This window comes from Sorex araneus, chromosome 2 (genome assembly GCF_027595985.1).
Source record: "Sorex araneus isolate mSorAra2 chromosome 2, mSorAra2.pri, whole genome shotgun sequence".
Lineage (NCBI taxonomy): Eukaryota > Metazoa > Chordata > Mammalia > Eulipotyphla > Soricidae > Sorex > Sorex araneus.
Genome location: NC_073303.1, coordinates 236022359 through 236047809, shown reverse-complemented (window position 1 = coordinate 236047809; position 25451 = coordinate 236022359). Strand labels below are relative to the sequence as shown.

The 25451-nt window shown below is 58.5% G+C and overlaps 3 protein-coding genes across 3 annotated transcripts; all 3 read right to left on the bottom strand.

The window, feature by feature from the left end:
• Positions 1 to 42: 42 nt before the first annotated feature.
• SHD (Src homology 2 domain containing transforming protein D) lies at positions 43 to 7977 on the bottom strand. The gene is made up of 6 exons (XM_004619503.2): positions 6273 to 7977; positions 4514 to 4625; positions 4239 to 4427; positions 3505 to 3628; positions 1917 to 2036; positions 43 to 443 (listed from the first exon to the last, which is right to left on the bottom strand). The coding sequence occupies exons 1-6, from the start codon at positions 6570 to 6572 to the stop codon at positions 251 to 253; spliced, it is 1038 nt and encodes a 345-aa protein (XP_004619560.1). The 5' UTR covers positions 6573 to 7977; the 3' UTR covers positions 43 to 250.
• A 2822-nt stretch (positions 7978 to 10799) lies between these two features.
• On the bottom strand, positions 10800 to 19008 carry YJU2 (YJU2 splicing factor homolog). Its single transcript, XM_004619423.2, has 8 exons — positions 18899 to 19008; positions 16097 to 16197; positions 15581 to 15725; positions 14485 to 14619; positions 13690 to 13871; positions 13423 to 13546; positions 12438 to 12582; positions 10800 to 11446 (listed from the first exon to the last, which is right to left on the bottom strand). The coding sequence occupies exons 1-8, from the start codon at positions 18920 to 18922 to the stop codon at positions 11334 to 11336; spliced, it is 969 nt and encodes a 322-aa protein (XP_004619480.1). The 5' UTR covers positions 18923 to 19008; the 3' UTR covers positions 10800 to 11333.
• Positions 19009 to 19668: 660 nt separating this feature from the next.
• EBI3 (Epstein-Barr virus induced 3) lies at positions 19669 to 24237 on the bottom strand. Its single transcript, XM_012935201.2, has 5 exons — positions 24171 to 24237; positions 23317 to 23437; positions 22493 to 22671; positions 21769 to 21926; positions 19669 to 20384 (listed from the first exon to the last, which is right to left on the bottom strand). Exons 1-5 carry the CDS (start codon positions 24235 to 24237, stop codon positions 20193 to 20195), a joined length of 717 nt encoding a protein of 238 aa, XP_012790655.1. The 3' UTR covers positions 19669 to 20192.
• Between the last annotated feature and the right edge of the window lie 1214 nt (positions 24238 to 25451).

Here is a 25451-nt window from a genome sequence, read left to right as displayed (position 1 = left end):
GGGCTGCTCCCCTCACAGGGGCTGTGCCCCGCCTCTCACCAAGCACGTTCCAAACACACAATCACTTATTTATTTCCCAGACCAGGATAGGACTCAGCAGACACAATTCCAGACCCCAGAGGGGACGCGGATGTGGCTCCGATGAAGGCCCAAGGCTGAGGCTGGGGGTGAGATGGGGTCAGCTGCTCTGGGGCCTCTGTTGGGGCTAGAGGGCCGCGGGGGGTGTGCAGCCAGCGATCTGGGCTCCCGATCAGGGGCAGTGGGTCTGGGTGCCCACCGGGTACAGCAGGGCCAGGTGCTCGGCGCCTTGCACGGGCAGTGGGCGGGAGCTGTAGTGCAGGACCAGCTCGGGGACGCTGGCGAAGGGGCCGCTGTGCTGACCCAGGACCAGCTGGTTGTCTCGGGTCCGAGCGAACTTCAGGTGCAGAAATCCCTGGCTGCTCCTGGACAGGGCACGGAGGGACCCAAAAGGGAACTTGATCACCCCGGGGCCACCCACGCTCCTCGCAACACCCAGGAGATGGGAGCAGGCACCCTCAATATTATTAGGGAGTAGGCTTAACATGACAAGCCTTGGGCATGTTCTACACTGGCAGGGTTGTGCTCTGCAAATCCCCTTCCTCCGTCCCTCACACAGTCCCTGAAGCCCCGCCCACAACCCTGGAGGTCCCGCCCACAACCCTGGAGGCCCCGCCCTCAGCCCCAGGCTGCCCCCTAAAAGCAGGGGGGTGATTCTCTCTGAATACAGAGTGCACTTTCTCTACAAATCCCCTGGCCCTCTGCTGCCCTCTTCTAAGCTCCCCGCTATTCGCTTCCTTTCTTGCCATCTCCGGTGGGTGGAATGATCTAGAACCCAGTAATCTTTCTAACATTCTCAATACCATAGATGAAGGGGATGAGCACACACCTTGCACAAAGGCGGCTGGGGGCAGCCCCGGAGCACCACCTGGCGTGGCCCCCAAACATAACGCATGCACCTACACATACCCTAACATACCCTAGCTTAAGTGCTCCCGATTTCTTGAATATTATCCAAAATACGATTCCCCCTCCCTCCCTTGTATGGTTTCTGTTTCTACCCAGTATGCCAGGAAGTGGTGGTTACCTTTTAGAGTTCTCATTTCACAGGTGGGGAAGTCCACAGGCTGGGTGACTTAGCCAACGCAGCACAGCTTAATAACCTGCTGTCAGTGCCTCACCCCTGCCTCCCATCTCAGGAGCCCTGTGCTCATAGTCCTTTATATACTCAGACTCTCTGGGATGCGCACAGAACCAGGGTCCTTGAGTCCCATGCCTCTAGGGCTACTCTGAGATTCTGACCCAGGACAAACACAAAATGGTTCAACTTTGGGTTTGGGGAGCAAGAAGGAACCTTTTTTTTGTACACCCAGCGATGCTCTGGAGTTACTCCGGGCTCTCTACACTCTGAAACTGCTTCTGGCGCGTGCTCAGGGGACCATATGGGATGCCAAGGATTGAACCCGGTTGGCCTAATGCAAGGCAAGCACCCACTGTTCTACTGCCCTGGAGACCCCCTTAGGTGTGCTCTATACCTCCACCCCACCTTCCCCCACACCTCCAAGCACAGGGAGCTCACTCCCAGTCTGAACCTTGGGGAGGCCCCTGCAGGCAATGAGCTTTCATACTCTGGAAATCTCCCCATCCCGGCAAGCCGTGGAAGCCCCGCCCCTGTTCACAGAAGTCCCACCCCTGACCAAAAGCTCCACCCACCACCAACAGAAAACCCACCCAGTCCCAGAGCCCCGCCTCTGGCTTGAAACCCCACCCACCCAACATGAAAGCCCCGCCTCTGACCCAAAGTCCCACCAATCACCTTGACTTTGAAAACCACCCTCAGGGATGGCTGGATCCACCCATCCCTATGACCCTCAGTACCTCTCCTGGGGCTGTCTCACCTGAGGGACAGGGAGCAGTCCTGGGGGCTGGTCTCGCTGAGTCGCACGAGGTAGCTGCCTTCCTTGCAGAGTGCCAGGAGGTTTTCGGCCTCCACTCGGCTCAGGGGGCCATGAAACCACCTTGGGGACGGGGGAAGCACAAGGGAGTTCTGAGGTCATCTGAAGGGGGACCCACCTTCAAAGGCACCCTGGGATCCAAAGCAGGCTGGTACTGGTGGCATGCGAGCAGGAAAATTCCCCCTGGGTTGGTGAAAGGAGCCAGGTTCGCTGGCGGACACAGCTTACCCTGGTGGGCAGAGGGAGGGGCTCCCTCCAAATCAGCACCTACAACCGACCTTAATCTTCAGAGCCTTCCTCCTCGGTATCCTCCCTTCCCTTCTCCTCCAACCCCCATTACACTGTGTCACTTTTCATGAGATACACTATTCTCTGGACTGGACAGCACAGCAGGTAGGGCATTTGCCTTGCACGCGGCCAACCCGGGTTCGATTCGTCCGTCCCTCTCGGAGAGCCGGGCAAGCTACCGAGAGTATCATCCCACCCACAGGGCAGAGCCTGGCAAGCTCCCTGTGGCATATTTGATATGCCAAAAACAGTAACAACAAGCCTCACAATGGAGACATTACTGGTGCTCCCTCGAGCAAATCGATGAACAATGGGACGACAGTGCTACAGTGCTACACTATTCTCCATTAATACTTTCCTGCGTGCTCCAAAAGTGGGTGCCTGAGGCATTAAACACAGAGACAATAGGCGGTTATTTGCACTGAAAGTAAACGAAAAGTGAATCTACAGCTTGCCCCTGGTTTGTCCTCCTTAGCCAGTCTCTGTAACTATGTTCTCTATGCTGGTGCCCCACAGGGCTGGGGTTTGGGAAGCTCCTTCAGGCGGGGTACAGAGAAGACCCAAAGCTACCCAGCTCTACGCCTCTCCCACCCAAAGTGGAACTCTTTTAAAATCCTGCTCCTCCCCACTGCACTCCTGGGCAGAAGAATGGCTTCCATCTCGGAGTTGAAGCTTATGAATCCTACAGGGGGTTAAAAAAACAAAAACCAAAACAAAACAAAAAAAGGGACTGAAGTGATAGCACAGCAGGTAGGGCATTTGCCTTTCATGCGGCCAACCCGGGTTCGAGTCCCAGCATCCCATATGGTCCCCCAAGCACCGCCAGGAGTAATTCCTGAGTGCAGAGCCAGGAGTAACCCCTGAGCATCACCGGGTGTGACCCAAAAAGCAAAAAAAAAAAAAAAAAAAACAACCAAAAAAAACCCTTTATATATATATAAAACATTCTTTTATGAGGTTTCCTTTTGACAAGGAACCCCCCTTTTCTCAATTTGAGGCATGCAGCCCTATTAGGACATTTGAGCATTAGGGCAGAGAGAGCTGAAATTAATTGGGATCCAGGAGACTCAGAGCAGGGATTCCAAGTCAGAATATGTGGTCAAAAGGAATCTGGCGCCCAGTTGAGGAAATTAATGCAGTGAATGAATAAATCAAATTTCCTCCAGCTCCCATCCCACTACATCCCTAGTGCTGACACGGGTCTGGGAAGGTAGATTCTCCAGCCTTCAGCTTCCCTACTCACGGCTGTTTCTCTAGGGGCAGGGCTGGATCTACACGCTCCGCGGGCTGAGGGCTTCTGGGTGGGGGTCTCCGGAACTCCTTGGCAGAGCCTGAGGTCCTTTCCCACTCGGAACTGTCAAACTGCACTGGGAAGAACACAAGCGGAAAGCAAACGTTTAAAGTAACCTACCTGGGATGGGGCGTGGTCAGGGTAAGCCAATAGAATTTCAGGAGTAAGGCGGGACTAGCCAGTGACAACCTATAAGAATCCAGAGGAGGTGGGACTGGGGTAAAGGCTGGGCCAGGATTGGTGCACGTGCAAAATTAGCATTCGGGAAAAAGAGGCGTGGTTCATATAAAATCAGTGGTTGGTTGGGGCGGGGAGGTTCCATGTCTGTCGAATCAGAGCAGGGGAAAGGCTAGATGTGGGCGGGATCAGGCTAGAGGACGCCCTCCTCGTATATAAATAGGCCAAGGCACCTGACTCCCCCCCAATTCCCATTCTCTGTCCTCATTAATACTACTCCACTCCAGGGGAAATATTTCTGCTTTTCAGTCACTTACACGAGTTAGAATTAACTATAGTACAGTGGATGGAGCTCCTGCGTTGCACGCAGAGAACCCAGGTTCGATCCCCATCCCAGGCATTCCCATAGGGCCTCCCGGTCCCTATGGAGCATCGCCGGGTGCGGCCTAACACAGAAATTAACCAAATCTCCCAGGGCAGGGGACTGAGGTTCTGTGTTGGAGATGCACCTGCAAAGGCCTTGGAGATATGCTCCTTCTTCCACTCCCAGGGCTGGTCATACTCATCAGCCGGCCGCTCATCCCCCTGGGGCAGCCGGCTCTGGCGAGGCCTCGGTGCGGACCGCGGGTCCTCTTCCGGCTCCTCACCCTGCTCTTCGTAGGGCGTGTCATACAGATGCACAGCTCCGCCTGGGAACTCTGGGAGGCCAAGGACATGGATCCGGTCTTAATCTCCACCACCCTGGGATCCCATCTTCTCCCTCCTGGCTTGGTGGTCCACTCACCACTCACCACCCGCTGGGCCTCATAGGGTTCCATATAGCCGTCGTCGTCGTCGGGGGCTGGCGGAGGAGGCTGAGCATCATAAGGGTCTGAGTACTCCGCGTCCACGTCCGACTGGAGAAAGGACAGGGAGCGGGGCATAGACTTAGGGGCGCAAACTCCGCGCGCCCCCTGCTGGGTAGTCCATGTACCACACCTGCTCTCTTTGAACGTACAAGCAATTCTTTTGGAGAGGTATTTTTTGGGGGTTATTTTACTCCTGGCTCTGGACTCAGAGATCAATGCTAGTGGTGTTCAGGGGAGCCTACGGGATGCCAGGATTAAACCTGGATAGGGTGCAAGCAAGGCAAACGCCCTACTCTTTGTACTATCTTTCTGTCTCTCTTTTTTTTTTGCGTGGGGGGAGGGGGAAGAGTGAGGGGTATACACTCAGCTCAGCTGAAAAGCTATTTTTGGCTTTGTGCTCAGGACACTCTCTGCGGTTCTCAAGGGACCGTATAGGGTTCCAGGGATTCAGGCCAAGGTCAGCTGCATGCCAGGCAAATGACTTTACTTCCCCAAGCATTTCTATTGGGGGGTGTGTGGGTGACCATTCAGGGTTCTGTCACCCACAAGTGTTTCCTGGCAAATACTAGCTTAGCTCCTGCTTTCTTATTTCTTCTTCTTCTTCATTATCTTTCCGGGGTCCACCACCACCCACCTACATACAACAAAGCACCCCCCACCCCTCCCCTACCCACACCTACACCCCCCCCCCCACTCACACACCTCCAATCCTGTGAATAATGATCAGCTTCAGGCACTGCTTTTTGTTTTTCTTTTGCATGGGGTGTGGGGACACCTGGTGATGCTCAGGGTTGACTCCTGGCTCTGCACTCAGGAATTATTCCTAGAAGTGCTTGGGGGACCCTATGGGATGCATCGACCACTATTTTACAGAGGAGTAAACCAAGACACAGAGATGATGAGCAACCCACTCAGGGTCACACAGCACTGAAGCAAGATGTGCACACACCTGTAATCCCCGCTCTCTTGCCCGCGTCCCCAAGTCCCATATCTTTTTTTATGCTTTAAGCCACTACCCAGCACAGCCTCTCATCCCCCTCTTCAAATTCTTTTGTGTCTCCTGAGGGGTGGGGGGTCCCTGATGCCCTAGAGGGGAGGTGGGAATACTGGAAAAGCATGGGCCAGGTTCAAATTCTAGCGCAGTGTTCCTGGCACTGTGAGCCTCAGTGTCTACTTCTGCAAAATGGGCACAAGAACAGGCCAGGCAGAGAGGCGAGGTCAGGGTGCTCAGGGTACTGTCCAGGTTTGTGGAAGGAAGATTTGTCCAGTTTCTTGTGAGGGAGGCTGCTGGACGGGGAGTAGAGGGGAGCAGGAGGGAGACAAAGGAGGGTCCAGGGGGCCGGAGCAATAGTCCAGTGGGGAGGGCGTTTGCCTTGCACGCGGACAACCTGGGTTCGATCCCCAGCATCCCACAGGGTCCCCAGAGCACCACCAGGAGTGATTCCTGAGTGTAGAGCCAGGAGGAACCCCTGAACATCACCAGGTGTGACCCAAAAAAACAAAAAGTAAAAAAAAAAGGGGGGCCCAGCTGCACAGAGTAGAAGGGATAGGACCCACACACACACTCAGACCCGCATGGGAGATTACCCAGTGCCTGGTTGGTGGCCCGGATGTCCCCCATGAAACAAGCCCAGGACTGGGGACCGGCCCCCCATACCCCCAGGGACCCCCTCAGCCTCTCACGAGCATACACACCTCGTCTCCGGAGCAGCCCAGCAGGGCCTTGGCCCTGGCGTCCGAGGCGGTTTCCACCTTGATGAGTCGGTGTTTGGGAGAATCGAACTTGGCCTCTCCCGGGCTCCTGGCGTCGCCGGAGGCGCCCGCTGGGTCCGGCTCGGGCCGCGGGTCCGCGTCCTCGTAGGGGTCCTCGAAGTCCAGGTCCTTCTGCTCGCGGTAGGCGCGGAGGATGTCGCTCTCCGTGTAATCCGGGGTGGGCGGCTGAGGAGGGGGCTTCCGGCCCCCGAAGCTCAGGTAGTCCCGCAGCCACTTCGCCATCGGGCTGCGTGACGCCCCTCAAAGCTGGCCACTGTCGGAGGGGGGCTCACATGCCTCCTTTCCTCGGCTGAGTCTGGCAGGGGCGGGGGGGCGGGTGTGCGAAATCTAGGGGGGGGGCGGGTGTATGGGATCTGTGCGCCCTTTGGCTGGCCTTCGGGGGGGGTGCAAGAAGGGGGCGCAGAAGAGAGAGGAAGCGGGGGCCCGAGGAGCAGAACGCACCTGAGCCCTCACCCGGTTCTGGAGGGACGGCGGGTAAAGGGGGCGCCCCGGGGAGGCGCGGGAGCCGTGGCTGGGGGGCGCGCCGGGACGTAGTGCAGGGTCGGAAGCGCGCGGAGTTTCGCGGTCCCGGGGTGCTGCCCCGCGGCTCGGGGGCTCGGAGGAGCAGAATCGGGGGCGGGCGTAGGATGCGCCGAGCGGCGCCCGCGGAGGTCCCTCACCCCGGCTCCGGCCCCCCCGCGTCCTAGACGGGTCTCCCCGGGGGCGCACGCGCCGGCGCGCAAAGTTGGGGCCGCGGGGCCGGTGACCCCCCGAGCCGCACTGCCTTTGTTGCGTTCCAGCCCGCGCCGAGGGGCGCCCCGAGCCCGCCGCCCCCCCACCTCCCGGCCCGGCCGCCTTGATCTGGCACAAAGGGGAATAAAACCTCCTCCCGCCCCCCTTCCCGCTTTGGGGGAGACTTTCCTCGCCAGCAGCGGCGCGCGCCCGTCAGAGGGGAGGGGGGCTGGGGGAAAGGGGGGCGTGCAGGCGGACGCCCCAGCTCCTACCCGCCCCGGGGCGGGGGGACGCGTCCTGGGCAGCGACGTCAAGGCTTCCCCGCCCCCCTGCGCTCCCCTCCGAGGTGACAGAGACCTTCAGGGTGTTCTGGGGAGGGAGAGGGACCCCCCTCCCGCGGTTGCAGTGATGCACGGCGGGAGAGGCCGGGCGAGGGCGCCCCCGGAGGTCGCGCGAGCGGCTGGACACGGACCCCCCAGGACCCTGGAGTGGCGGGGGGTGCGCCCCAGGCGCGCTGACCTTGAGCGTTCCGGAACAACGAGGGGAGGAGGCGGGGATTGAGGGGGGCGGAGGCGGGGAATGGAGGGGGGGTTGGCCCTGAACGGAGACCCTCTGGTGAAATTGAGCCTGACGAGGGAGGGCGGGTGGGCAGCGGTGGAGGGACACCAGCCGCGCACCTGCCCCTCGGCCCAACGCGGCCCTGCGAGGTCAGCGCAAAGGACCTGGGCGAAGGAGGGGGGAAAGCCGGGGGACGCGGGGACATCTGCTCCTCCGCCACCTTCCCAGGGGCCTCATGGCAGGGGGCGGCAGCAGGGGCTGGGGCAGCTGGCCGCGGAGCGCCAGAGATGAGATCTGTGTCTGGGCGTGAGGGTGGGGGACCGGGACTCAGCATCTGCCGTTGTGTGTGTGTGTGTGTGTCTTCTGGGGGTGGCGTGGGGGAGAGGCAGGGAGGGGTCTGCTGTGTCCAGCAGCTGTGTGTGTTTGTGGGGGGGGACTTGGGGTGAGGGGGGGCTCCTGGCCAACATAACCTTTATCTTTTCCGAGAGAGCTGGTTGGGCTGCCCCCAATGAATGGAGGAGAGGGAGGGGACAGGGAGGGGACGCCCCCCAAGTCCAGCCTCCCCGCCTGGCCATGGCGGGCACGTGCATGCCAGTGGGGGGGGCCTGGAGAGGGGCATCAGTGTTTCCTAGCTGCAAGAAAAGGGAGCTGGCTGGAGACAGCACCACGGATGGCTGTGCCCAGGAGTGATCGCTGAGCACTGAGCCAGGAGTCAGTCCTGAGCATTGCTGAGTGTGTATAGGGGGAACAGAATAAGGGGACCAAATAAGGAATAGCCAGAGGACCCGAAGGAACAGCCCCAGCTTTGTCATTTTGGGGGGGTGCACACTTGGTGATGCTCAGAACTTACTCCTAGCTCTGTGCTCAGGAATCAGTCCTGTGGGGGGTCAGAGAACCCCATGGGATGCTGGGATCAAACCCAGGTCAGCCGCGAGCCTGGCCAGTGCCTCACCCACCCGCTGCACTATCTCTTCGACCACAGCCTGCCATTTTACCAAAGGGAAACTGAGGCACAGTCTGAGGAGGCTGAGTCCAGGCAGCTCATTTCAACTTGGACCTGACACCGGGAGACGACTTGACTGGGCACCGTCAGTACCGTTTTTCAGATGGGGAAACTGAGGCCCAGAGCTGGTGGAGGCAGGAGGCTAGAAGTTGCCAGCTCTGTTGCCCAACCTGAGGTGCTGCAGCTCCCCTCTCTGCGGTGCCTTTCTGGGGCACCCCACTGCCCCCCTTCCGTCAGAGAGAGGCAGCTGCTCCCCTGGGGGCGCCCAGAGCCCGCGGGTAATTGTCCTGCTCTGTCAGCTGCCAGGCGATCCCGGCTGGGATGAGCTGTTGGCGGATCTCATCAAATCCCCGCGCCTCTCCCTGCCGGATAAATACCACGCGTGGAGGTATAAATATTTGAAAGGGGCTTTCTAATTACCGCGTGTGCTGGGAATAACAATGGGGGCGCCCGCAGGCGGGATCAAACGGCCGTTTGACTTCCCTGCGCTTTCGAGCTGGTTTCTCCAGAGGGTTCTGCTCCCATTTCTCAGCATAGAAGTGTGTGTGTGTGTGTGTGTGTGTGTGTGTGTGTGTGTGTGATATGTGTGTGATGGGTGGGTGGGTGGGGGAACAAATGGGGAGTGACGGGCAGAGAGAAAGGGAGAGCAGGGCCTGTGGAGTGGGGTCTGTGAAACCCAGAGTAGCCACACATCAGCTCTTGGGGTCTGGGACACGGATGTTGGGGTAACTGTGCATGGAAGCCAGGAAAGGGGGCAGTCTGGGGGGGATCCAGAGTTCCTGGTAGTTTTTCGGGCCCTAGCCTGCTGACGTTTTTCATAGCTGGGTCACATCCAGCGATGCTCAGGGGTTACTCCTGGCTCTGCAGTCAGGAATCATTCCTGGCGGTGCTGGGGGGAGGGGCGGGGGGAAGACCCTATGGGATGCTGGGGAATGAACCCAGGTCCCCAAAAGTACCCAACCCTCTGTACTGTCACTCAGCCCCCACCACTGGCCCTGTGTAGTGACTTTGATTTCTTTCCCACCTGTGAGATGAGCGATGACAATGGGGGGTGACTGTTGAGACAACAGGGGTGCCCGTTGGGATAATGGGGGGTGGCTGTTGGAAGTTATGGATCACAGGTGGCCTCAGGTGTCTTGTTTGCTTTTTTTTTTCTTTTTGGGTCACACCTGGCAATGCACAGGGGTCACTCCTGGCTCTGCACTTAGGAATTACTCCTGGTGATGCATGGGAGACCATATGGGATGCTGGGAATCGAACCCAGATCGGCTGTGTTTAAGGCAAATGCCCTACCCACTGTGCTATCGCTCCAGCCCCTTGCATGCTTTTTAAGGGGGACAGGTGGCCCTTCTGGTGTCTGTCACCCAACCTGGATGGCGGCTCAATAAGAGGGACCCAGAGGGGCCAGAGTGACAGGACAGTGGGGAGAGACTGCCTTGCAGGAGGCCAACTGGAATTCGATCCCCGGCATCCCTTCTGGACCCTGAGTGCAGGGCCAGGAGTCAATGCAGAGCAGCTCCTTCCTCAACTCAGAGTCTGACAGGAGAGACAGAAGAGTTTCGCTCTCAGATGCCCACAGTCTGATGGAGGAGGCAGAATCCTCCCCTCTGAAGCACAGGCCTTGTTGAGGGGAGACATGGATCAGACTCATTAGACTCTCGTCTAATGAGGCACAAGCAACCACCAGAAACCCCAATTTTATGGGGAATGCAGACCCTTCCCATTTGAAGTAACCTAGTCTGACAGAGGTGGGGGGGAACCCCAAAACAGCTTGCTTGCAGGGGCCTGGAGTCTGATGGAGGAGGCACATCCCTGGCTTCCAGGACCCCAGTCTGGTAGAGCCTTCGACCACCCTGATCTAATGGGGGAGGCACAGTCAAACTCGTAGCCTGAGAGGTGGAGCTTTGGGCCTTGCAGTCCGGGACCTGGACGCTGCCTGTCCTGCTCTGAGCCCTGGGCCCCGGCACCCCCACTCAGATGTCCAGGGGGGCAGCGGTGGGGCAGGAGGGGACTGCTGAGGTGCTCGGTGCCAGGGAGCCCCCAGGGAGGGCGACAGCCCTGGGGCTCCCGAGGAGGGGCCATCGGCAGGGCCTGGGGTGGGGGGCGTCCAGGGGAAGGCGGGGCAGGGTGCCGGGGCCTCTCGACTGCAGCATCCATCGGCCCCAACGCTGCCTGGGTTCAAGCACAGACATTTATTCCCGGGGCTGGAGTGACAGGACAGCAGAGAGGGAACTTGCCTTGTACTCGGCCGATCCGGGTTCGATCCCTGGCGCCCCACACCGAGCCCCGCCAGGAGTGATCCCTGAGCACAGAGCCAGGACTCAGCCCCGGGCACTGCTGGGCATGGCCCCAAAACCAAAAAAAAAAAAACACCGAATCCTCAGGGCGAGGGTGCCAGGACGGGTGTGTTCTGGCGCGGGGGCCAAGGGCGCCGACACCCCTCCACCCGGCCGTGCTGTTTCCTTGGCTGCCGCCGGCTCTGACAAGAAAGACGGCTGTGACCCCCAAGCCCAGGGGATGGGAAGAAGGCCGGGACCCGAGGTCCTGCGGGGCTGGCACGTGTGTGGGGGAACAGGAGGGACAGTGGGCTGAGTCTGGGACCATCCTGCCTGTGGCCGGGCCCAAGGCTTCTGCTGGCCAGCGGCTGGCGCTGGACAGCTATGCGGGCTAGGCCGTGAGCGGGTGCCCGCGGGGGCGTCGAGGGTGCGGGCTCAGCTGCTGCCATTACTGTCGTCACTGTCGGAATAGGCCCCCAGCTGGCTCAGGGAGGAGGACACGGGCCGCGGGGAGGCACGGTCAGCCGCTGACCCGTTCTTCACGGAGCCTGTGGAAGGAGGGGGAGGCAAGAGCTAGGGAGGGTCTCGTCCGTCCTGGTGGCCCCAAGACAGCCGGGGGTGGGGGGGGCGGGGCACAGAGGTGGGTTCTCAGGATGCTTGGACCTGGGTTGAAGCGCTCAGAGGTCGGGTGGCCCAGTCCAGTCCACTTGGGGGCACTGACTTAATGAAACCCACAGGGCAAGGCCAGGGCAAGAGCGAGGGCAGGGAGGGGACGGGGGCCCAGCTCCATCCCGCACCTGCCTGCTGTGCGGCTTCAGGCCAGTGTCTTGCCCTCTCGGGGCCACCACCTGGTCTGACACACAGGATGGTGATGACCGTGATGATAAAGGGTCCCGGGTGCTGGGAGCTCTTGCCGCATGCCAGGCTGGGGTCCAGGTGTGAACCCCGGACCACAGTGAGCCCAGAATCTGGCTGAAGTCAAGCTGGGAACCACAGCCGAGGCCCATGAAGCACGTTCATACAAGATGGGAGAGCGAGGCCCAAGAAGGGGCCCCCCCGCCAAGGGGGTCCATGGGCATCAGCTCAGAGTGACTGAGACGAAGCTGCCCCGGCCTGGTCCTGCTGGTGGTGGGGACACAGCTTGCTTCGTCCCCAGGGCGGTGGAAGTCGGTGCCGGGCAGCACAAGGCGACTGCCACCTGGTGGCCCCCTGGGGCACTGCACTCTGGTCCTTGGGGTGGGTGCTTGCCTCACACAAGACCTGCCTGGGTTCCACCCCTCGAATTCCACAGGGTCACCCAAGCCCACCATGGGTTATTCCTGAGCGCAGAATCATAAACCAGCCCTGAGCACTGCCGAATGTGGCCCCCAAACCAAAACAAAAAATTTCTAAACCGCACTAAAAGGGGCAGACAGTGCCCCCTGGTCGCCTAAGTGGGGTACTGCATGCAGGCCCAGAACAGCCCTTGTGAGGGTGAGTCTGCCCCCTGCTGGCTAGCCAGGACACTACACTCAGCTCCGAGGACCCAGGAGGACATACCGGTGGCAGGAGCCCCCTGGTCCTTTGGGGTGCTGGCATCCGGGTCGGTTTTCTTCACAATGACCAGGCCCGACATTCGAGGCCTGGTGCCAAGGGTGCCGACACTCCGCTCCCAACTCTCCACCTTCCTCTTGGCTTTTGGGGCCTGCGGGTGGTGGGGGCAGGATGAGTGGGGGGGTCTCTGTCCATACCCCTGCCATCCTCTGGCCTCCTGGTCCCCAGCTAAACCAGAATCTTTATGACCTCCTCTCCCCGAGCTAAGCTGATGAAGTCCTCACCTTAATCTAAAATTCTCTGTGCCACCCCAGCCCCCCAAGCCTGGTGTTCAGACCCCCATCTGTGGTCCATCCCACACTCTGCATTCAAAACTCCAAATCACATATTGAGGGGCTGAAGCCACAGCACAGCAGTGGGGGCGCTTGCCTTGCACACGGCTGATCCCCGGCATCCCTGAGCACTGCCAGGCGCGATCCTCAAGCACAGAGCCAGGAACTGCAGCCTGTCGCCCTAGGATTTTCATCACTGTCACTGTCACTGTCATTCTGTTGCTCATCGATTTGCTCGAGTGGGCACCAGTAACGTCTCCATTGTGAGACTTGTTACTGTTTTTGGCATACTGAATACACCATGGGGAGCTTGCCAGGCTCTGCTGTGCAGGCGGGATACTCTCGGTAGCTTGCCGGGCTCTGCTGTGCAGGCGGGATACTCTCGGTAGCTTGCCGGGCTCTCTAAGAGGGATGGAGGAATCGAACCCAGGTCGGCCGCGTGCAAGGCAAACGCCCTACCTGCTGAAAAACCCACAGGTGTCTCCACCCGTGTTTATGAATAAAGTTTTATTGGCACAGGGCCACAGCCGGGCCTGGACCTGGTGCTTTTGCATGTCGGTGCTGAGCAATGCCGACTGTCTGGCCTTCAAGGAGGCGGGAAGGTCTGGTCCTGCCTGACCCGAGATCCCATGGGTGGGATGCCCAGGGGCCCGGCTCACCTCATCGAGGATGGCGGTAGGATTGGGCCGCGGGGCTGACCGGGGCAGGGTGGGAGCTGCCACCTCCTCCTCTGAGTCAGAGTCTTCCAGAAGCCTTCGTTTCCGAGCTTCCTCCACCAGCACCCTGCAGGACACAAGGTGACACGTGAGGACGCCGCTCCTGCAGCCCCACCCCTCCCCCACTAACAGACAGACAGATAGACGCCACCAGGCTGCCGGTTCCCTACGCCACGGAGTGTGACCCGGCGAGGGCAGGGGCTCACTCACGCTGTCTCCCGCTCGTCCTCCTCCTGCTCCTGCTTCTGCCGCTCCTCCTCCGACATGCGGTGCTGCCGGAGCATGGCCTCGAAGTCCACGTGGGCCTGGCGCTGGTTGAGGTCCTTGAGCTCCTGCAGGTTCTCCAGCACCTCCATCTCCAGCTTCGAGTCCTTGGTCCGGTTCTCCAGCACCTGGCGGGTGGGGTGGGGCAGGGCTGAGGGCTCCCACCTTTCAGTCTGACCCGTGTTCCTGCCCCGACGCAGCGGTCACCCAGGGGCGGGGTGGGGGAGAGGCGTGTGAGGGGGACACAACTCAGAGAGTCCCGGGGCTGGGGTCAGCTCTGGAGCCACGCACGGCACAGCCGGGAAGGCGAGGAAGGAACCCACTGGGGCTCTCGGTCGTAACTGAGCGAACCCCGTCCTGATATTAGCTTGCACCTCTGCGTGCACAGGTGACGTCTAAACATCACCTGTGCATCTCCAGGTGTGACCCAAAAAGCAAAAATAAATAAACATCACCTGATCCGGGGTCACATCCCTAAAGACACAGGGCGAGGGGCCAGGAGGCGGGAACCGAGGTTTCCTGAGGGCTCCATGGAACACACACCCCACCACCCCCAAACCCCAGTCAGGGAGCCCCAGGTGGGAGGGGCACCAAGATCACTGGTGCACGCAAGCTCAAGCATGAGTGCTCACGTTCAGGCATACACATGGCGCACACACGCACTCACCACACACACACACACACAGGTGCGCGCACACATGCACCCATACCAGGTGCGCATGCGCCCCACGCCCCGCACACCTTCATGGGGTTGTTCAGCTCCTCGTCCTCCCTCTCCTTCTGTATCCGCTTCTCCTCCTCCTCCAGGAGCTTCTCGGCCTGGAAGTTGCGCGTGGCCCCGTGCTCCATGGTGTAGTCCGTGTTCTCAGGGTCTGTCTGGGAGGGGGGCGGGCACACGTCAGCCCCAGGTTCCTGCGTGTCCCCAACAGGTGGCCCCACCGTGCACGCAGCATGCGCCTTCCTTTGGGAAACCTCTACTTTCTGCTTCCCTCCCTCTCTCCCTCCTTTCCTCCTTTCTTCTTTCCTTCCTTCCTCCCTCCCTCTCTTCCTTCCTCCCTTCTTCCTTCCCTCCTTCCCTCCCTCTCTGCTTCCTTCATTCCTTCCTTCCTTTCTCAATCTCTCTCTCTTTCCTTCTTTCTGGTTTCAAGGTCACTCCCGGTGGTGCTCAGGGCTTACCCCTAGCTCTGCATTCATGGATAGCTTCTGGTGGCTCAGGGGACCTTATGTGGTGCCAGGATCAAACCCCAGCGTGGCCGTGTGCAAGGCAAGTGCCTTAAGCACGTCTGATCTCTCTAGCCTGAACCCTCATACGATCTCTCTAGTCCAGAAAGTGAGATTTGGGTGTTTATTTTATTTTTTAATATTGTCTTCGCAGAGTGTGCCTGAGCCTGTCCAGTGAATCCCATTACTAGAAGTTGAGCTTGTGCCAGCAGGGTGGTTGGTCCCTATAAATACCGGCAGGTTGGATGACAGGACAATCCTGGGCGGCAGGGGACAGCCTTGTGTGACATCCCCAATTCCTACTTCCTTTAGCAGCTGGGAAAGTCTCCCCCCAAGCCTTAGCTGACCTGGATGTGGGGTGGGAAAAGAGATGGGGAGGGAAGGGGTGTTCCCTGAAGGGAGGGGGCAGGGTGAGTGGGCGGGGCTCCTGGGGCCGATTGGGATGGGGTGGGGACTGGTGGACTGGGTGCCCAGAGAGATCAGCAGAGCCCAATGAGGTGGGCGGGGCTCCCAGAGATGGGGCGGAGCCCAATGCGGGTGGGCGGGGCTCCCAGAGATGGGGTGGGGCGGGGCGGGGGCGGGCTCCCAGGCTGACAGGTGTGAGGCCCGCCCCTACCTTGAAGGTGATCTCAGCCAGGCAGCGCGTGCACTTGATGTAGAAGCGGAAGATGGGCAGGCCCAGGTAGGCCTCATTCTGCACAGTCTCCTTGCGGGCGTTGAACTTCTTGCCTTTGTAGATGTATTCACCGCATGTCTTACATCTATGGGTATGTGGGTGGAGGTGTTGATGTAAGACTCAAGTTCCTTCCGGGCCCCAGGGGTCCCGCTGGAGAGACGTTGGGGCCACCGAAAGGGTTCTTGTATTCATCTCTCCTTCCCTCTGTGGCGTGCCCCTGCAGCACTCCATCCTCGGCCCCACCCCCTCCTGGCAAGCTCTTCCAACAGCTGCCGGGTGTCCCCGGGGCTAAGTAACAATGGACAGTCTGAATGGTCCCCAAAATCGAATTTTAAAAAAGATGCTCTGCCGCCAGATGGCAGCTGGGGGCACTAAGGGGCCCAGGCGGTGGATTACATGGCTCAGGAGCGCGGGGTCTCTCTGCCCTCCGGGCGGGGGCGGGGCGGGATTGCTCACCTCATGTTGAAGGGCGCCATCAGCCGCACCACGTACTGCCGGTCTTTGGGGAGCTTGAGTTTGGGGATCTTCGAAGGGTCAAAGTCGGGCGGGTAGTATTTCTGTGGGGGGAGGCCGGGTGGAGAGAGTTAGGGGAGCTGCTTCTGAACTGGGCTTCCAGACCTGTGGCCCACAAGGCCAGCCCTGCCCGTGTCTGAGAACAGGCCGGGAAGCATCAAAGACCTGGACATTCGAATCCCTGGCCGTGGTGGAGACGTTTCATCTTGTTTTGGGGTCTGAGGTCACACCTGGTGGTCCTCAGGGCTGACTGCCAGACTCTGGACTCAGGGATCACTCCTGGGGGAGTGTGTGGGGGAGACCATATGTGGTGCTGGGGACCAAACCCAGGTTAGCCACATACAAGGTAAGTGCCCTTCACAGGGGTATCACTGTCATCCCACTGCTTATCGATTTGCTCGAGCGGGCACCAGTAGGCACCAGTAACGTCTCCGTTTTGAGACTTGTCGTTACTGTTTTTGGCATATCGAATACACCACATGTAGCTTGCCAGGAACTGCGGTGCAGGTGAGATACTCTTGGTAGCTTGCTAGGCGTAACTCTTTGGTTTTTGGATCACACCAGCAGTGCTCAGGGGTTATTTTTGGCTCTGCATTCAGGAATTACTCCTGGCAGTGCTTGGGAGACCATATGGGATACCGGGGATTGACCCCTGTCAGCCGCGTGCAAGGCAAACATCCTACCTGCTGTACTATCGCTCCGGCCCAGCGTAACTCTTTTTTTTTTTTTTTTTGCTTTTTGGGTCACACCCTGCGATGCGATGCACAGGGGTTATTCCTGGCTGGTTCATGCACTTAGGAATTACTCCTGGTGGTGCTCGAGGGACCATATGGAATGCTGGGAATAGAACCCGGGTCAGCCGTGTGCAAGGCAAACGCCCTACCTGCTGTGCTATCACTCCAGCCCCCAGGGTAACTCTTTAAGGCAGAAAACGGAAGACAAGAAAAATGAGTAAAGCAAAGAGCAAACCATGGCAAAAGGGAACCAGGGAGATCATCTACAAGTGTCCAGAGTTTTCTCTCAATGGTGTCCCACAGGATGGCACTCAAGTCCTCCTGCCAGCAAATGAAGAGGAGGGGGTGGGGGCGCTGGCAGAAATCGGGCCTGGGGTTTTCTGTGCTGGCTGGACCCCTGGGGCACGCTAGCAGGTATGTCCCAGAAGCCAGCCTGCAGCGGGCTGCAGTAGTGATCTCACTGGCCTAATCTCACTGGCCGCACTGCCCACTCCAGGGTCTCTGGCCAAGGCGTGGCTCTGAGAAAACAGATAACTCACCCACCCACGAGGATCTGACAAGCATGGAACGCGCGGTATCTCCCGATAAAGTCACGGAAACGGGGTGGCTAGCCTTGCTCTCACCGCACCACTGCACAGATTCTGCATTCTTTACACACATGGTGACCCTTCTCCAGGTAAATCTACCAGACCTCCCCTGACTCTGGGTCATACTGATGTCAAGGGTGGGCAGTGGGTGTCGCTTTAGATAAGGATCCAGTGCCATCTGGCCAAGTAGCTCAGACATGTAACTTCTTTTTTTTTTCTCTTTGAGTCACAGCTGGCGATGCACAGGGGTTACTCCTGCCTCTGTACTCAGGAATCACTCCTGTCAGTGCTCGGGGGACCATATGGGATGCTGGGATTCGAACCCAGGTCAGCTGCGTGCAAAGCAAACGCTCTAACCGCTGTGCTATCACTCCAGCCTCCAATACATAGCTTTTTTTTCCCCGTCTTAGAACACATAACTTCTTAACGTATCCCGAGAAACAAGAACTTTGGTTTCACGGCCATGCAGAGGTCGGGACCCGAGGCCGCAGCATCTCCCAGGAACCCGCGGAAGGTTCCCCCAAGCATCCTGGGAATGGATGGAGGTTCACGGACAGGAAGTCCAGATCACTGGACAGAAATTTGGGAGCATGAAGGGGCTGGGTTCCTAATAGAGAGACTTAAGGATGAGGCTGCTAAGCCACATCAGCCGATCTCGTGGGACTGAGGGCTCCTGAAATCTTGGGTTGCACATTCCCACCTTGGCCAGCTGTCCCTTCTTGGGGTCACAACACCCTCCGGACTGAACATGCCAAGGCTCGATTCTCTACAAGTCAAAGTCTGCCTTCCTAAATCCTCTCCATCCCAACGACCTAATGAGGATAAACGGAAGCAACTGGTAAAATCCTTTAATGAGCCGAGCAGAACAATTTAGAAAAGTCTAAAACCCTCCAGGGTGAGAGACCCTCAGAGGTGTGGCTTAATGGGGCCACGCCCCCATGGAGCTTTACTTTTTTTTTTTTTTTTTTTTTTTTTTTTGCTTTTTGGGTCACACCCAGCAATGCACAGGGGTTACTCCTGGTTCTACACTCAGGAATTACCCCTGGCGGTGCTCAGGGGACCATATGGGATGCTGGGATTCGAACCTGGGTCAGCCTGGGTCAGCCTGGGTCGGCCGCGTGCAAGGCAAGCGCCCTACCCGCTGTGCTATTGCTCCAGCCCCTGGAGCTTTACTTTTTAAAGGCTACGCCCCTAAGGAGATAATTGGAGACTTTCCTTCTTGGACTCCCAATCAGGAAGCATGATTAGTTAAGACACACACCCCCTGAAGATGATTGGGAGGGGTTTGGGAAGCCCCGCCCCACGGGAGGCAGTTACGGAGGATGAAACCGCTTCCCTTCGGGATTAGTTTAAGGCGGCCCACCACGTCCCGCGCTACAAGATGTCCCGCGCCAGCCAGAAAGTTCTAGTCCCCGAACACTTACGTTTAAAACTTTTCGCTCCGACATCTTTGCCTCCTACTCTTCTCACAAGCGCGAGCGACCTGGGAAGGTTCGGTATTTACCAAAATTCCCGGACTGTCCCTTCTACTTCCGTTGACCTCATTTCCTTGGGTATCGATGATTGGTTGTATCGTACACCGCCCACTGTTTTGATTGGCTGCCATCCCCGTCCATCAAGAGCCTTGCCTGGGCGTTGCTTTATTTTAAACTTCCGAGTTGCCACTTCGATGGCGCGCAACAACAGTTCCGCGCGACCCTTCGGAACTGAAGCAGTGTAATCGGGAGGCGCTGCGCCCCCTAGAGGGCGAAGGCTCGTGAAACATTTCGCGGGGCGCGAAGTGGCTGCTGGTAGCGTTCATTCATTTGTGATCCTTGCTCATTCATTCGTTCACCCAACAAACAGCGCTGTGTGGAGCGCTCGCCCTTTGTGCTGGGCTCATTGCATCACGTTGGCGTGTTGATTTTCTGTGTCGCTGCCGCTGATGTGGGGGATGGGATGGGACATGGCAGTTTCCAAGCATATGGGCATAGGCGGAGACTCAAAGACTAGGGCTCCAAACCCATCCTGCCGCGAAGTGTCCCTCCCACAACTGCCCACCCCATATCTTCCTCAGCCCCTTCGTGGTATAAATGTTTGTTCTGTGTCTATGAGGACACTTCAGGCATTGGTTCTACTGGGACAAGTGACTGTATTTTGTGGTCCTGGTCCTTATCTCCTCAAGAGAGAGAGAATTCACTCGGAAGGGCTCAGGCAGGGTAGTGGAAGATTTTATTAAGGAATTAAAAATTAAAGGGTGGGGGAAGAAAAGAAAACAGGACTCTCCTCAAGACATTCACATTGGGCTGGCCCAGGAAGGAATATGTGGCTTTATTTTTCAGTTTGTCTTTTGGGCCACACCCAGCAGTCCCAAGGCCTGATCCCTGGCCCTGTGTTCAGGGATCACTTCTCGTGGGGCTCCAGGGGCCATCTGAGGTTTCCAGGGATCAAACCTGAGTCTGCCACTTGCAAGGCAATGCCACCTGTTATGCTATGGCTATGGCCCCCAAGGACCACAGAGCCTGGAGGGAGCCCTGAGCAAAGCAGAGTGTGGCCCCCAAACAACAAAGTGAAGAACTGCTTTTTTCATTCACTTACCCAGACCTCCCGTTGATCCAGAGACAAAGTCCCCCACCCCAGTGATTAGAGACTGAGGTTCAGAGAGGCAAGTCACAAGGCCACCAACCCTGTCGGGGAGCCCACCCTTGAGTGAGTGATCGGAAGCAGAGTGCCTGGAACTCAGGGACACAGCTCTTCTTTGGGGGTGCTGGCTCTGCGCTCCCCAACCGGGGTCCCGGCTGTGATGGCAGACACACTCCAGTCACTTGGCTGCCCAGAACCGGTGAGCTCCTGGGCTGACACCTGAACGCAGTATCTGCTGTGGGGCCTTACAGCCCTGAGGACAAACGATGTGGCTTCCGTGGGGCCAACCTGTGAGCCAAAAGGTTAGGGTCAAGGGGTGGAGGGCGAGAGGGGCCACCATGTCCCCCACCCCCACCCCGCGCTGAGCTCCACAGGTTGTAGGAGTCTAAGGTAAGGACTGAGTAACATCCAGTGCATTGGCAAAGCTGCTAAGCAGCAGCTCGGTTGAGTTCCAGAACATTCCATTGCACCGCTTGCCAGACACCAGAGGCCCTTGGACAATGAGCTTCACAGTCCCCATAGACCCTTTACTGTTTTTTAGTTTTGTTTTGTTTTGTTTGCTTTTTGGGTCCCACCCAGCAATGTTCAAGGTTTACTCCTGGTGGTGCGTTCAGGAATTAATTACTCCTGGCGGTGCTTGGGGGACCATATGGGATCCCGGGGATTGAGCCCAGGTTGGCCATGTGCAAGGCAAACGCCCTCCTCACTGTACTATTGCTCCAGCCCCCGCCCCTTTACTGTTTTTAGGGGCCACACCCAGCAGTGCTGGCTCCTGGCTCTGTGCTCAGGGATTACTCCTGGCAGGCCCAAGGAACTATGCGCCAGAGACTGAATCCAGGTCAGCCAGGAGCTTGGCCAGTGGTTTTCCAGCTGTGCTTGGACCCAGACATGTTTCCTGTCTGCAGAGGGACCACTTGTAGACACCCCCTTCCCCAGCCCCTCATCACAACCAAACACAGTTCCAACGGGAGAACGGCCCCAGTGCAATTCTGTGGCTGATCCTCAGGGCTCTGCCCTCCTTGGGCTGCTGTGAACATGTCTGCAAGCACCTGTTTGAGTCCCTGTTTTCAATCCTTCAATTTTTTTTTCAATCCTTCAATTTAAAAAAGATTTTTTTTCTTTTTGGGTCTCACCCGGTGATGCACAGGGGTTATTCCTGGCTCTGCACTCAGGAATTACTCCTGGCAGTGCTCAGGGGACCATATGGGATGCTGGGATTCAAACCCGGGTCGGCCTCCTGCAAGGCAAATGCCCTACCTGCTGTGCTGTCGTTCCAGCCCCATCAATTTTTTTTTTTTAATCTTAGGGACCAAACTCGGGGCCTCATACCTCAAGGCAGGAGCTTCAATGCAGAGTCCCAACCCAGCTCCTTCATTCCAATTTTCTGGATTAGGGGTTGGAGAGATCACACCTTAACTTTGCACGTGGCCGAGCTGGGTTCGATTCCCGGCAACCCATAGGGTCCTGTGAGCCCAGGCAGGAGGGATTCCTGCGCACAGAGCCAGGAGGAAGCCCTGAGATCAGCTGGATGTGGCCCCAAAACACACCTGCTTCTGGTTCCAACACTAGCACCCCAACTAGAAATGTGGTGATTGGGGCGGTGGGGGGCTCACAGCTTTGCACCTGCTATTCCTTTAGTCCCATCTGCCCTCCCCGCCCACCTGGCCCTCACCTGGCGGAAGTGAGCAGCTCCGTGACGCTTGTAGCGAATCCGGTACTTAAGGGAGAAGATTTCTGGGAAGGGCCAGGAGCCGGGCGGCTTCCACTGCACCCCCAGCCGCTGCCCAGGAAGGGGGCTCAGTGTCACACTTTCTGGAGGGTCTGGTTTAACTGGTGGGTGAGAGAGAGGCAGAAACATTCATTCCCCCAACAACCCACTGGCCAAGACTCTGCAGGATAGGAGGGCGCTGGTCTCTCTCTTTTTTTTATTCTTTTTGGGTCACATCCCCACGATGTTCAGGGGTAATTCCTGGCTCTTCACTCAGGATTTACTCCTGGCAGTGCTTGGGGGACCATATTGCGTGCTGGTCGAACCCGGGTTGGCTGCATGCAAGGCAAAGCCCTCCCTGCTGTGCTATCGCTCCGGCCGGCCCAGGGAGTGCTGGTCTTGCCCAAAGCTGAACCTGAATTTGATCCCCAGCACCCCAAGCCCTGCCAGGAGTAATCCCTGAGCAAAGAGCCAGGAGCAAGCCAGGAGCACGGCCAGGTGTGCTCCCCCCACCCCACCCCCACAAACAAAAGTCTTCCGAGGAGGCCAGAGAGATAGTGCAGCGGGGAAGGTCTTTGCAGGGCATGTGGATGACCAAGGTTTGAGCCCAGGCTGGGCAGACAGGATGAGAGGGGGGAGGACCAGCTTCCGGCAGGGGGAGCCCCCAGCCCCACCATCACACACTCACTGACGTGCTCGGGGACAAAGGGCAGGAAGGTGCTGCTGACGCCCGTGGGGTGGATGGCGGTGACATTGAGCACGTAGGGCAGCATGGAGAAGAGCAGGACTTCCGGGATGGTGCAGTGCCTGGACTCGGGCGAGGGGTGCAGGCAGGGCCGGCTCTCCCCCTGGGCTGCCACCCCGAGCCTGGAGAGGGGGTGGGCGCTGTGAGGGCCGGGTTCCTGACCGCCCCAGCGGGACCCCTGAGCTTGCGATCTCAGCGCTGCAACTAGCTGGCTGTGTGACCCTGGAAGTGACAGCCTCCTCAGGAGCCCAGAGCAAGAGGGTGTCGCCCTGGCATCCCAGAGGGTCCCCTGAGCACCACCAGGAGTGACTCCTGAGTGCAGGCCAGGAGTCAGCCCTGAGCGTCGCCGGATGTGGCTGCAAAACCAACCATAGCACAGCGGGTAGGACATTTGCCTTGCTCATGGCCGACCCGGGTTCGATCCCCAGCATCCCATATGGTCCCCTGAGCACCGCCAGGGAGTAATTCCTGAGTGCAGAGCCAGGAGTAACCCCTGTGCACCGCTGGGTGTGACCCCCAAAAAAGAAAGAAAACCAACCAACCGAACCAAAAAAACCCAAGACAACCCAAAACAGAATCTTTCAGGTTCAGGCTTCACTTCCCTGAATCTTCTCTGGGGCAGGAGTGCTTTCTGGTGGTGCTCCCCACCGGGTGCTCGGGGTGCTCCCCCCCTCTGAGTGGCTCACCCGAGTCTGAGCTCCAGATTCTCTCATGCTAGGGGTGCTGGACCCTGGGGGACACCCTCTCCCCACTTTCAGGCCTCTGACCTGTAGGTAGCAATGAAGGATGTGCGTCCGGTGCTGTTTGCAGTCTGGGGTGCCGTCCACACGCAGTCCACAGCGATCGGGTACCGAGAGGACCAGCACTGCACCCAGGGCTGGATGGGCACTGAGCGGGGAGCCCGCAGGGAGAGCAGAGAACAGTGTCATCTTGGATGACCTTGACATGTGATCTACCTGGGAGTAGCAGGGTCTGACCCTGCGCTCAGCATCCCCCACCAGGTCGGGGGGAAGAACCCAGAGGATGTGAAGCTCAGAATTCCCACCCCTCCCCATAACATCCAGAAACCATCAGCCCATTCTCCAGAGGGGAAAACTGAGGCTCCTCAGTCGTGGAGGCCTAGATCTTGGGAGGAAGTTCTCTGGCCAAGCTTTGAAGAGGGAATGGAAGTATTGTACATCCATCTGCTCTCTCTCCCTCCCTCCCCGCTTCTCTCCTTCCTCCTCTTCCCCTCCCTCCATCTCTCCCCATCTCTCCCCCTCCTCCTTACCTTTCTCTCCCTCTCTCTCTCCCTTCCCCTCCTTCCTTCTTTCTCTCCCTCCCCTTTCTCTCCTCTTCTCTCTCTGCCTGGATTTCTTCCTCTCCCTTCTTGCTCCCGCCCTCTCCCTCCTTCTCTCTTTCCCTCACTCTGCTTTTCTCTTCATCTCTCCCCTTTCCTCTCTCTCTCCCTTTCTGCCCCCCCTCCAGCTGTGACTACAGTGAGATTCTTTGTCCTCAGTTTCTCCGAAAGAGCCAGGAACCCCTGTCTCCCTAGAGGGCGCACAGAGGGGAAGTGAACTCCCACCTCACCCCAGAGTTTTCTCAGCAAAGTTCTAATGCCCAGTCCCCCCCCCACCCTTACCTGCTTCCCCACAGCAGGGCAAACGGGTGGTGCAGAGGACAAAGGCCAGGAGAAGTCTCGGGGCCATGGTGAAGGCTCCGGCAGCTGTGACTTGGGGGGGTGGGTGTAGCAGAGGGTGGAGAGGGTGGACAGCACCCCTGGGTCTTTCACTGCCCACTGGGATGAGGAAGTGAAAAGTGTGGGGTTTCCCAGCACATGGGTCCTCACTTCCGCTGATGGAGGGGGAAGCCCGGGAGGGGACAGTGTCGTGGAGGAAGCAGAGAGGGACAGAGACTCCCCCAGGAGACAGGGCAGATGAAGAACAAGGGGACTCAGGCAACACTTGAGAGAGGGGCAGAGACCGGGGAGAGACAGAGCAAGATACAAATACAGGGATGATGACAGAGATGACGCGAGGGAGGGGGATCGGGGAGGGCACTTGTCTTGCATGCAGCCAACCCAGGCTCCATCTCCGGCAGCCCATAAGGTCCTCCTCGGACCATGAGGAGTGATTTGTGAGTGCCAGAGCCAGGAGTCACTCCTGAGCATCTCCCTGCGTAGCCCCAAAAACAAAAGCCAGAACAAAACCAAACAGAGAGGGACAAGGGGGAAGGCGCTGGCCATGCCCCTGACCCTGGTTCGAATTCCCGATACTGCATGAGGTCTCCTGAGCCCCGCCAGGAGGGATGCCTGAGCAGGGAGCCAGGAATAGACACTGGCACTGCTGGACGTGGCCCCACAACCAAATTCAAGAACTAGAGACAAGGATTGGGGACAGAGGCCGAGACCCAGATCGCGAGGAAAAGAAACACAGGGAGATTGTCCAGGGGTTAGGGTGCTGCCTGGCCTGCAGCTGACCCAGGTTCCATCAGGACCTCATAGGGACCCCTGAGCCCCTCCAGGAGTGACCTCTAAGCACGGACAGAGGAACCCAGAACCCAGGCCCAACCCACTTCCCAGGGGCCAGAGAGACATCTGCACCGTTACCAGCCCTGCGCTAGGCCACAGAGACACAGACCAGGCCCTGGGGACACGCCAGCAGGGAACAGGACATGGCACAGCTGGGGATGTCCCGGGAAAGCCCAGCAGGGGATGGACGACGGTGGAGGTTACCACACTCGAACCTCCCACCTCCTCAGTTGCAGAGTTAGGCAACCCCCTCAGCCCCAGGGGATTTTGGGGGGGTGTTCCCAGAGAAGCTGAGGAAATTCTCCTAGAGGTGCTCAGGACCCTGATGACACCCAGACCTTCTGCATATAAGCCCTATGAGCTCAGCTCTCTCCCGGCCTCTCTGTGCACTTT